Raw genomic sequence first — 12782 nt, forward strand, 5'->3', positions numbered from 1 at the left:
AAGTACACAGGCAGAGATGAGTCAGATAACAGCAAACTGAGGCAGATGCAGTCACCAGGTGGCATTTCGTTTGGCCCATACAGATGCCCAAGTGACCGGTCTGCAATACGGGCAGGGTTCCTGCCATAGGCACCTTCAGCAGATGTGTGCAACACTACACATACCAGTACATTTGTACTATTCATTTGCATATGAACTGCCATATAGTGGTAGCACCCGGATGGCTGGTGCAGGGGTTGGTGTGGCTGAAATGGGTAGGAGTTGGGCAGTGTCATGATGGAAGGTTCCTCAAAGTCACTGAGGACCACTGATAGTTCATGTGCTGGATCCAGAGCTTCTTGCAAAGGCCCATAGATGTTTAGAAATGGAGACACCACTGTTGAATGCAGTGGGTCTGCTGATTCAGCCTTCAGTGAAGCCAGATTGATGTCCATTCACATGTACCACAACTCATGGAAGTAAGGGACATGTGGCTATCCTCCAAGACGAAGAAGTGGAGAAAGCTGTTAGGTGGCTGAGGCAGAGGAAATGCTGGTCTCTTTGACAAAAGAGGCCACTGTCCAGAGTGCCACAACTGGAACTACTTGTTGTGGTACCAGTGCAGCATCCCATATAGTGTGGATGCTAACACCACCTGGTGCCCCTGTTGTTCTGGTACAGACTCCTGGGTGTACTGTGGATACCACCCAAATGTGCACACAAAATTGGTGCATCCACACATACCTCGTTACTTAGTTGTTAGTTACTTGTTCCATAGATCAAATTCACAATATATGATGTGGAATATGTCACCAGAACAAAAACAGGACACTTGTATACAAGTAAATAAAAATAATGTTTACTTATTTATTTTCCTATCTTAAATAATTAATTATCTCTACTCAAGAATTCTTCTATGTTATAGAAGGAGTTGTTAAGGGGAAATATCCTCTTTAAATTACTTTTAAAATGTTTCTGCTGTATGTCAGTAGATTGTCAAAGACTTTTGTAACAGAATATTTCACCCCTTTCTTTGCCAAAGTTAGATTCATTAGAGAGTAATGCAGACTGTGTTTCCTTCTAGTGCTATGCTGCTCTCAAACTTAGATGGATTGTTGACAACAAATTTCAAAACTGAATGAATGTTCTGTGAAACTGTGGTTAACATACCCAGATGCTTACAGAGTTAACCTGCAAGATGTATGTGTGTGAACTTCACACATAATTATGATTACTTTCTTTTGTACAATGAATAATTTTTGCACAAGTGAGAAGTAATCCCAGAATATTATCTCATAAGACATCAGTGAATTGAAAATATGCAAAATATGTCAACTTACTGACTTCTATATCCCAAAAGCTACCAATTATTATGGCAAAAATAGCCAAAATTAAATGTTTTAGAAAATCTACTATGTGGTTTTTCCAGTTTAAATGTCCATCAATATGTATGCCTAAGAACTTAATAATGCTTTGTTGGGATACTATATCAACAGGATGTGTGACATTTTTGGCAGCACAAAATTGATTGAAATCTGTTTTTTTTTTTTTCAAAGTCTAAAGCTAGCACATTTGTGCAAAACCATCAAGTAACTTCCACAATAATGTCATTTACTGTTTCCTTTGTTGATGCTTCTTTGTTAGGTTTCACAACAATGCTTGTATCAACTGCAGGCAGGGCTAATTCTGCCTCTTGATTCAAATAAAATAGCAGATCATTAATAAAAAGCAAGAACAGTTGTGTGCCAATGATTGAACCCTAGGGGACTCTCACTGTAATATCACCCCATGCAGATGATGTAGTGTCCTTCTTTACATTACTCTAATAGCCTGAGTTACCTCCCCGCATTCTGTTTCTAAAATAAGAGCCAAACCAGGCATTTGCTGAACTACTTATTCCAGAATGTTATCATTGATGCCATCAAATGCCATTGATAAGTCACAGAAGATCCCAACTGGTGATGTTTCATTATTCAGATTTTATCATGTGCTCAGTAAATGTATAAATAGGTGAATAAGTAAAATGATCCTTTCGAAAATAATGACATGGCTGCATCTGCTGTAAGCTCACAGCAGGGACCGTTGTTGATCACCAGCATGTGGGTACACCCTCTATGGCGAAGAGTCGCTGTAAGCTTACCACTGTGGCTGGCATTGTTGTCAGAAGGAGGCAGATGACTTATGGGAAATAGGAGAAGTAGTTCACTATGATTAACTAGCATGTCAGTGGTGGGGCTAGGTGTCCTTTACTGGAAAGATAGGGACCAGGGAGTACTCCGAATATTATAACGATCCCCATAGTCCACAAGTTCAAGATCTTTCACTGAAATTAAAAATGAGCTAGTGAGACTCACTTCATCTGTTGGAAAATCAACAGTGTCCTGTGTCAAGAGGAGACAAACACAACAGGGTAAGGGTCTATTAATTGTTGGCAGTTCAAAAATGTGGTGAATAATGGTACCCCTTCCAGAATTGGCAACAAGATATGAGAGGGAACACCAGGTACACCCAGTGTGTATGACTCAGAGCCTCATCGTTGAGGGAACGGAGTGCAACAAATTGTAGAGAGTGGTACATTTCGAACAAAGGATGCCGGTTGTCTGGTCTCTGAGGCCATACTTGGGTCATTACAGTGACTGGCAGGGAAGACTGAGAAGGCTAGCCTTGCACGTGAAATTCCAACAAAGCTTGCAATTTGTAACATTGTCCCCATGAATGATCATTGCCTCCTGGTTGTAAGGTGAGTGGCAGGACTGAACCACAGAGCTCACAGGTTCTAGACTAGTGCCGTAAGTTTAAGAACTGTAGAGTCCTCCTAAGTGAGTCAGGTGTGCATTACACATCGGAGGCCACTATGCAGATAGCTGACTGTGTGTGAGGCACATACAAGGTGTCTTTTTTTAAAAGAAAAAAAAAGAAAAAAAAAGAAAAAAAAAGTTGTAGGTGATCTTGAAGCAGCTGTATCATATCCAAAGGTAATAAAATGCCAAAGCACTTGCTTTTGAAAAGCTGTGGGGCTCTCATTATATGAGGGTTGAATGAAAAGTAATGCCTCCACCTCCATTAATTGGGTTTTAATGGGAATATTTTAGTAAATCAAAGGTGGGAATAATCCTTAGAATGTGATCTTTAATTACCAATATTCACCTCTCCACATAATCACCAGCCAATTGGTTACATTTCTGCCAACGATGAACAAGTATTCTGAAGTTGTTACGGAAGAAGTTGACACACTGTTTCTGCAACTACAGTCTCGCAGTTCTCTCAACATCTTCATCAGAGGCACAATGATGTGCCCATAGATTGTCTTTCATTATTGGGAACAGATGGAAGTCAGACGGTGCTAAATTTTGACTGTATGGAGGATGCCGTATGGTTGTGAGATTCAGTCCCTGAAGTTCTGCTGTGGTGGCACGTGAAGTGTGTGGTTTGGCATTGTCATGCTACAGGAAAACATTTCCCTTGTCCTTCTGGACCCTTGTTAGCCATCATTTCAGAATTCTCAGTGTTGTGATGTAATGCTCTGAATTTATTGTTGTTCCCTGTTCAAGAAAATCAATATGGATAACACCATCTGCGTCCCAGAACACTGTGGCCACGATTTTTCCAGTTGACGGCTGCATCTTGCATTTCTTTTTCTGGGGTGAGTCTTTGTGTTGATATTCTATAGACTGACATTTCGTCTCCAGGTCATAATGGTGTACCCACATTTCGTCTCCTGTCACAACTGAATGGAGAAAGGCGACACCTTCATTCTCGTAATGCGAGAGGACTTACTGGCACATTTCAAGTCTGTGCTCTTTCATTTCAGGAGTCAGCGTCCGGGGTACCCATCGTGCACAGATCTTTCGGTAGCCAAGCAAACCACTAATGTGACCCACATGTTCTTGTGAAATGCTTGTGCTTGCAATTTCTCTCTGAGTGATACAATGATCTGCCTGGATCAATCTGTCAACATTTTGCTTGTGAAACTCAGTGGTTGCTGTCACAGGCTGTCCAACTCTTTGTTTGTCACACAGGTCAAATGTTCCCGCCTCAGCATCTTTAAACTTATTCGCCTAATGACGCACAGTACTCACATCAACACAATCACCCTAAACTGCTTTCATTCTCTGATGAATCTCCTTTGGGGGTGACACCTTCTGCTGTCAAGAATTCAATGACTGCACATTGCTTAAAATGCATTGACTGATCATCTGTGTAGGTTTCCATCTTTTACACTGTAACAACACAGCCATTAAATGCTAAGGCCTCCTACCAACTGGAGCTGTAGAGAAGAGGCTACGGAACAAGCCAGTATCTGCTGCATACCAATGCTGCCAGCTGTTGAAGACTTATGAAGGTGGAGGCATTACTTTTCAGTCAACCCTTGTACTAGGTACAAAAAGGTGGTTAATATCCTAAATTGATAGCTGTGAGATCTTTGGGGAAAACTTAAGCATATATCAAAAGAATAGGCTAATGGTAAATGGAGATGGAGTATTTGTCACAGTAGATGAGAAACTCAAATCCACCAAGATAGAAATTGATATTACATGTGAAACTATCACAGCAAGAGTCAGTGTCAAAGGCTGACAAACTTACAATTGGATCCTTCTATTGAACACACCAGACTCACCTTAAGAGAAAACCTAAGTTGACTAGTACATAATTTCCTCAGTTGTACTGTCATCATTAGAGGAGACTATAATCATCCAACAGTCTGTTGGGAAAATCACAGTTTTGTAAATGGTATGCATGACAAGATGTTCTGCATAATATTACTGAATGCAACCTCTGGGGAATACCTAGAATAGATTGTTCATAAGTCCACTCATGATGGAAATATACAGTCGAAGCACATTAACGTAACCACCATATATGTTTGATTTCAAAGTACAGTAACCACTAAAACACAGCACATGGCAGCACTAGCAGTGGATGGTGTATAAAGCGTGTTGGGGGAATGTGGAAAACAATGCAGTATTGTTGTAATGTGGAAATGGATAAATTTATGTGACTTTCAAAAGGGCATGATCATAGGCTTTTTGGCCAAGAAATGAAGCATTTTCTAAATGGCTAAGTCTGTAAACTGTTCATGTGCCACCACAGTTAAAGTACTCCATCCATGGCAATATGGCACTACCCAAAACTGGCACTGACACAACAGTGGTACACCATTGGCCATAGATGAAATGAGTAAATGATAGCTGTTGAGATGTATATGGGCAAGTAGACATGCAACAGTTGAGCAGCTGACTGTGTTACTGTGTATGGACCTCTGCAGCAGGCACCTGGTTGATGCACCCATGCTGACTGCTAATCACCAGTGACAAAGGCTGGAATTTGCATGCTAATACTGCTGCTGGATGACCACTGAGAGGCAACAGTTGGCTTGTCCTCTGCATCATGGCATCTGTTAGGAGGACAATGCAATGTGTCACACAGCTCACTTAGAGAAAGCTTTTGACAATGTTGACTGGAATACTCTCTTTCAAATTCTGAAGGTGGCAGGTGTAAAATACAGGGAGCAAAAGGCTATTTACAATTTGTACAGAAACCAGATGGCAGTTATAAGAGTCGAGGGACATGAAAGGGAAGCAGTGTTTGGGAAGGGAATGAGACAGGGTTGTAACCTCTCCCCGATGTTATTCAATCTGTATATTGAGCAAGCAGTAAAGGAAACAAAAGAAAAATTTGGAGTAGGTATTAAAATCCATGAAGAAGAAATAAAAACTTTGAGGTTTGCCGATGACATTGTAATTCTATCAGAGACAGCAAAAGACTTGGAAGAGCAGTTGAACGGAATGGACAGTATCTTGAAAGAGGATATAAGATGAACATCAACAAAAGCAAAACGAAGATAATGGAATGTAGTCGAATTAAGTCGGGTGATGCTGAGGGAATTAGATTAGGAAATGAGACACTTAAAGTAGTAAAGGTGTTTTGCTATTTGGGGAGCAAAATAACTGATGATGGTCGAAGTAGAGAGGATATAAAATGTAGACTGGCAATGGCAAGGAAAGTGTTTATGAAGAAGAGAAATTTGGTAACATCGAGTGTAGATTTAAGTGCCAGGAAGTCATTTCTGAAAGTTTTTGTATGGAGTGTAGCCATGTATGGAAGTGAAACATGGACAATAAATGGTTTGGACAAGAAGAGAATAGAAGCTTTTGAAATGTGGTGCTACAGAAGGATGCTGAAGATTAGATGGGTAGATCACATAACTAATGAGGAGGTATTGAATAGGATTGGGGAGAAGAGAAGTTTGTGGCACAACTTGACTAGAAGAAGGGATCGATTGGTAGGACATGTTCTGAGGCATCAAGGGATCACCAATTTAGTATTGGAGGGCAGTGTGGAGGGTAAAAATCGTAGAGCGAGACCAAGAGATGAATACACTAAGCAGATTCAGAAGGATGTAGGCTGCAATAGGTACTGGGAGATGAAGAAGCTTGCACAGGATAGAGTAGCATGGAGAGCTGCATCAAACCAGTCTCAGGACTGAAGACCACAACAACAACAACAAAAAGAAGTAGGAAGATTTATATTTTTAACTAACTACATTGTATCTCAATAGGGAACTCTGTACTTTTATCTCTTGATAGCAGAATGTACAGAAATTTGCATGAGGTTCACAAGAATAGTGCAGCTGACAGATACATACCTAGTAGAACAGTTCATGATGGGATTGGCCCTTTATGTTATACAGTCACTATAAACAAACTTCTAAAGAAACACAGAATACTGAGTAATGGGTGTAAAGCGTAACACAGGGATAGAGACAGGGTCATCCTAAAGTAAACATATTTGCTGTCAAGAAGGCAATGCTTGAACCCTTCAACAACTATCATAGCAGAATACTGTTGAAGGATTTGTCTCACAAAAGAGAATATATTAGACAATGGTAAGACAGCTTGTCCTGAAAATACAGTGTGAAATATGCTTGATATATTTCCCAGGTTCTGGTGCCTTGTTATAGGCTGAAAGGCTCAGATAGCTGACAGAGTCTGTTGATTCTGCTGCTTCTGCTGCAATTGTAGCCTTTATAGTCTTGAACTAGTGAAGGATTTGAGGGCTAACAGATGCTGTTTTCATTGTTGTTCCTTTGAAGAAATTAAGCAAATAATTAGCTGATGTTGCTGGTTTAGCTGTGCTGCCAAAGCTAAATAAATCTGGCATCCATGACAGTGTGTGATGATACAAAATTGCACCTCCTCATCGCCAATGTTATAACCTTCTCTTTCACTCACAACATTTATTTAACATAAATAAATATTTCCTAAGGAAAATGTGATTACCACAAAACCCTCTTTTTACACTTTTCAGTTGACTGACCCAAAAAGTGTAAAATGCAGCACTGTGTAAAATACAGGAAGCAAAAGTTTTTCATGAAACCAGATTAAAAAGATATTCGTGTTCTAATGTGAGAGTTATTCTTGATAATAATTATAAAATTATGGTAAATAAAACTTGGAACACAATATTGGTTAACCCATTTAAGTTGGTGTTCTTGATAAAGAGAGAACAATAGGCACGAAATCTATAGCTTGTTGCAGACAAGGTCACTAAGTTCAGGGACATCCGGGAGGAGACAGAAGATGAAAATTGTCATGTTATGGAGCATCTTCAAAAGGAATGTATACATCTGATATCAGGTCATACCAACTTAAGACTGTGTGCCTAGTATGGATTAGCATATTTCATGCGGAAGTAACAATGATTTGTGAGAGCCCATTATAGAGAAGCTGTCTTCAAAAGTGGTGTTTATTTGTATAAATGACTGCAAAATTAAATTAAAGCTGTTGTAATACAACACAATGAACAGAAGGAAGGTTGCTACTACAGTTGCTGTCGTCCAATCGTGATTATCATTAAAGCAGTGACTCAGCATACTTTCCCACTCTTCCAAACACTGTCAAACTATACAGGTGATTGTGACCCAATATGCTAACAATGGAAATTTTCTTACCATTCCAACACAATATTACATGATCATTCTGCATGTAATCTGTGTTTTCTGCTCAGTTCCAAGGTTGACTTTGAGCAGGAATATGATGCACTTTTTACAGAAATCAGTTGAAAATCAATGTTAAATGCCAGTAAAACATCAATGAAAAATTGAAATGCCAGAAATTTTAACATGTAACATTAATGATAGGGAAGTGTTGAATTGAGAGAATAGGATTTGTGTTGGGACTGACCAAAATGAACATAAAAAGCAGGAAAATGGAAAATGTGAGGACATAAAAGTGGGGTTTTATTGTACTCAATTAGTCCATGAACCAAGCAGGACAGTTCATGGGGAAACTACAATAAAAGTTATTCAGAGATTGTTGCAAAGTAGAAGAATAATGTCCAAGCATGACTTCACTCAATAACATGAATTTCATTATAAACTTAACTCCAACACACCCTCAGTGATATCTAACTCATAACACCAAGTGCTGATAAGATGTGGAAACCACAAGTTCATCATGATCCACCACACTAAACACATAGTAAACAGATCATGGTGTATGGAATCCACAGCAGAGGTCAGTCTGATAACAGCAAACTGATGTAGGGACAGCCACAGAGCAGCTTTTTATTCAGCATAAAATGGATGCTCAAGTGATCAGTCTGCAATAATGGCCATGTTCCTGCCATAGGCACTCTCAATGGACACGTATGGCCTCGCACCTATTGATATGTCTGTAACATTGATTTTCACATCCAGCAGGGGTATTAAATCAACAATATGCCAGTTTCAGAAATATCAGTACTACAAAGTAGATACTGCTTCTCTACAACTTCCTGATATAGTTTCTGTACCACAGACTATATGTGTCATCTTAAGCAATTCTACATCTTAACCAGCATACCTATCCTCCCACCATGTTATAAACATCTGACTATGAAGAACAACTTTCAGATGTGGAACTGGTGTAGGTGTCAAAAGTGGAGCATCTGTCAGAAACTGTTTGTTAAACTGCAGTTATCTATCATAGTTTGCTTAGGCTCAAGTTAATGTTGTAAAATTGACAGAAAAGCTGCTACTTTGAAGAATAGCTAGAATTTACCCACTAAAATTAAACAGCTAACACCTGCTGTTTATCTGCTGCCACAAACTTAACTCCAACACACCCTCAGTGATATCTAACTCGTAACACCAAGTGCTGATAATTGATGCTCTGAGTTAAATATTAGTGTGGGCATATTGGTGTTAAGCTAGTGGTAGTACATAAACAAACAGAGTGGATTTAAGCACAGGCTCATTAGCAGGTATTGAAACAATAAGGTTCACCAATGGAAAGTTTCTGTAGCAAAACTGTACCAATAATTTTACCAACACCCATGAATATCTTCACCTGAAGTGATTTTAGTATGCAAATCATGAACACTGAGAAATAATGATAATCACCTGGCATTTTCTGCTTTTAACATATAAATACGATAATAGTTGTAGTGCAGTTTAGTATACTCTGCAGAAGTAGCCATCAATGGCTGTTTCTGTTTGTTGATGTATAAATTGGTTTGCTGCTCACCTTTAAGCACCATAATCCATAATGGAATTTATGAACACAACATGTGAATGAATGAACTGAATTAATGTATGTTGATGTCAATATAAAAAGTCAAAACTGTGTTGTCTGCGTTTCTTCAAGGAATGGAAGAACATATGGCATTGGCAGTGTTACATAGATGGCATGAGTTTCCTCGTATTGGTTGTCAGCTGGTACCAGAACACATTGAAACCAGGCCTTTGTATCATGTGGACAAGCCTGGTATAGAACAGGTAATAATGCAGCAGCTTTGAACAAAGATAGATCTCATTTTTCTAGTAATAATTTGATTCTTTATTAGTTGTCTTAGTAGTTCATTATGGCCAATGCCATTCCCGCTGTGGTAACACCAGTTCTCATCATATCACAGAAGTTAAGCACTGTCTGGCTGAGCTAGCACTTGGGTAGGTAACCATCCAGTCTGCCGAGCACTGTTGGCTAGTGGGGTGCACCCAGCCCTTGTGAGGCAAACTGAGGAGCTATTTGACTGGAAAGTAGTGGCTCTGGTCTCTGAAACTGACATAAGGCCGGCAGATTGGTGTGCTGACCACATCCCCCTCCATATCTACATCCAATGATGCCTGTGAGCTGAGGATGACATGACGGCCAGTACGAACCATTGGGCCTTCATGGCCTGTTCGGCAGGAGCTTTTTAGTTTAGTTCAGTATTTCATTACACCTTTTGGAAGCATTTTTGTCATTTGTTTTGTAAATCATACAAAAGCTTTAAAATGTTGACTTTAGTTGATAAGAGATCTGATGATTGTTGTTGATGGAAGAAGATTTCACAGTACAAGTATTTTATGTTTTTGGGGTTTTCTTGTCTGAAGAAGACACTAGACATTGTGTGTGTGTGTTTCTAAATGAGGTGAAGGACTTTTGTTTGATAGCTTAATAATATGTAACAGCCAACTGTTAAATGTGCCTGTCTGCCACTCAGTGCCTATCCTAATTTGTATAGTTACCATTATTCCATCCCAAATTTTCCATTGTTTGATTAGCCATTCCAGAACTTAGTTTTGTATACTGTCTATGGTTTCTCAGGTATATGGCAAAAAACTGCATAGATGAATCACTTGTATCTTAACGACATACCATTAAATATCAGCTCCCTGTCAGTTCTGTTCTCAGATGATATTTCTGTGTTAGCTGAAAGTCAGAATTCATAAAAAATTCCTGAGTCATTGCTCAGTACCCTCAGTACCTTATAAACTTGGTTTCAGCTAAATGGGTTCAATCTAAACATATCTCAGACCCACATGATGGAGTTAAAAAGCAAACATTCAAAATGTGAGTAGATTAAGATTATTCACGTCAATCAGGTTATGTAAGGAGCCGACTCAGTCAGATTCTTAAGACTTGATCAGGATAAAAATGTGAGCTAGCAGGCACACATTGGGTATCTAGCAAACAAATTGAGTGGTTTTGCTTGTGCAGTGCAAATATTATCAACTGCAGCTGACATGGACACAAAAAAGTAACATATACACTATCTGATCAAAAGTGTCCGGATACCTGACTGAAAATGACTTACAAGTTTGAGGTGCCCTCCATCAGTAATGCTGGAATTCAACATGGTGTTGGCCCACCCTTACCCTTGATGACAGCTTCCACTCTCACAAGCATATGTTCAATCAGGTGCTGGAAGGTTTCTTGGGGAATGGCAGCCCATTCTTCATGGAGTGCTGCACTGAGGAGAGGTATCAGCGTCAGTCAGTGAGGCCTGGCATGAAGTCGGCATTCCAAAACAATCGAAAGGTGTTCTATAGGATTCAGGTCAGGACTATGTGCAGGCCAGTACATTACAGGGATGTTATTTACATGTAACCACTCCGTCACAGGCCGTGCCTTATGAATGGGTGCTTGATTGTGTTGAAAGACACCATCGCCATCTCTGAATTGCTCTTCAACAGTAGGAAGCAAGAAGGTGCTTAAAACATCAGTGTAGGCATGTGCTGTGATAGTGCCATGCAAAACAACAAGGGGTGCAAGCCCTCTCCATGAAAAACATGACCACACCATAACACCACTGTTTTACTGTTAGCACTACACATGCTGGCAGATAATGTTCACCAAGCATTTGCAATACCCACACCCTGCCTTCAGATCGCCACATTGTGTACCATGATTCATCACTTCACACAACATTTTTTCACTGTTCAATTGTCCGATGTTTACGCTTCTTACACCAAGTGAGGCATTATTTTGCATTTACTGGTGTGATGTGTGGCTTATGAGCAGCTGGTTGACCATAAAATTCAAGTTTTTTCACCTCCCACCTAATTTCATAGTACTTGCAGTGGATCCTGATGCAGTTTGCAATTCCTGTGTGGTGGTCTGGGTAGATGTCTGCCTATTAGACATTACAATCCTCTTCAAATGTCGGCAGTCTCTGTCAGTCAACAGATGAGGGCAGCCTGTACACTTTTGTGCTGTACATGTCACTTTGTGTTTCCACTTCGCTATCACATTGGAAACAGTGAACCTAGGGATGTTTAGAAGTATGGAAATCTCATGTACAGTTGTATGATAGAAGTGATACCCAATCACCTGACCATGTTTGGAGTCCGTGAGTTCTGCGGAGCACTCCATTCTGCTCTCTCACGCTGTCTAATGACTACTGAGGATGCTGATATGAACTATCTGGCAGTAGGTGGCAGCACAATGCACCTAATATGAGAAACGTATGTTTTTGGAGGTGTCCTGGTACTTTTGATCACATAGTGTACAAACTAATTTGAATCCATTATTAAACATGGTACTGTTTTTTGGGGTAACTTGGCAAAGCATGGTGCACTCACACTTGCAGGCACTCATTGGACAAATTCATGCTAGAGGAACTGGAAATTTGATCTGGTTACAAAGCGTTATATACCCCAAGAATTATCATTTTAGTGTTATTTTATTAATTATTAGTGTAAAACTCATTGTAACTGTATTTAAAATTTTTCTCATCTCCTGTAAGCAAACAAAATGTATTGCAAATGTACATAATTAGATGAATAAACCACAGTTCTCCTGATATCATATGCCTTTATCAATTTTAGGATTCATTTTTGGTTTACCGAGGTGACTATTTTTGTCAGATGCATAAATATATCCATTGTCTTTATCTTCAAGTAGACAATGTTTTCCATGTAACAGCTGCCTAACTGTTTCAGTCATGTTTATACCTTTCCTAAAGCCATACTGACTCTATAAGCAGCATGTGTCTCAAAAAGTTTTGATTTCCTCCTTGAGATATAATGCTGCTGCCTGTTCATCTGTTTTAACTATCAT

The 12782-nt window shown here is 39.5% G+C and overlaps 1 protein-coding gene across 1 annotated transcript in view; it reads left to right on the forward strand.

Moving 5' to 3' along the window:
- The window catches only part of LOC126161969 (otoferlin-like), a 994328-nt gene that overhangs the window by 906859 nt on the left and 74687 nt on the right, over positions 1-12782 (forward strand). Inside the window, exon 31 of the mRNA XM_049918162.1 lies at positions 9606-9736. Coding sequence (XP_049774119.1) covers positions 9606-9736 — 131 coding nt within the window. The remainder of the gene's footprint in view (positions 1-9605; positions 9737-12782) is intronic.

Source organism: Schistocerca cancellata, chromosome 1 (assembly GCF_023864275.1).
Source record: "Schistocerca cancellata isolate TAMUIC-IGC-003103 chromosome 1, iqSchCanc2.1, whole genome shotgun sequence".
Lineage (NCBI taxonomy): Eukaryota > Metazoa > Arthropoda > Insecta > Orthoptera > Acrididae > Schistocerca > Schistocerca cancellata.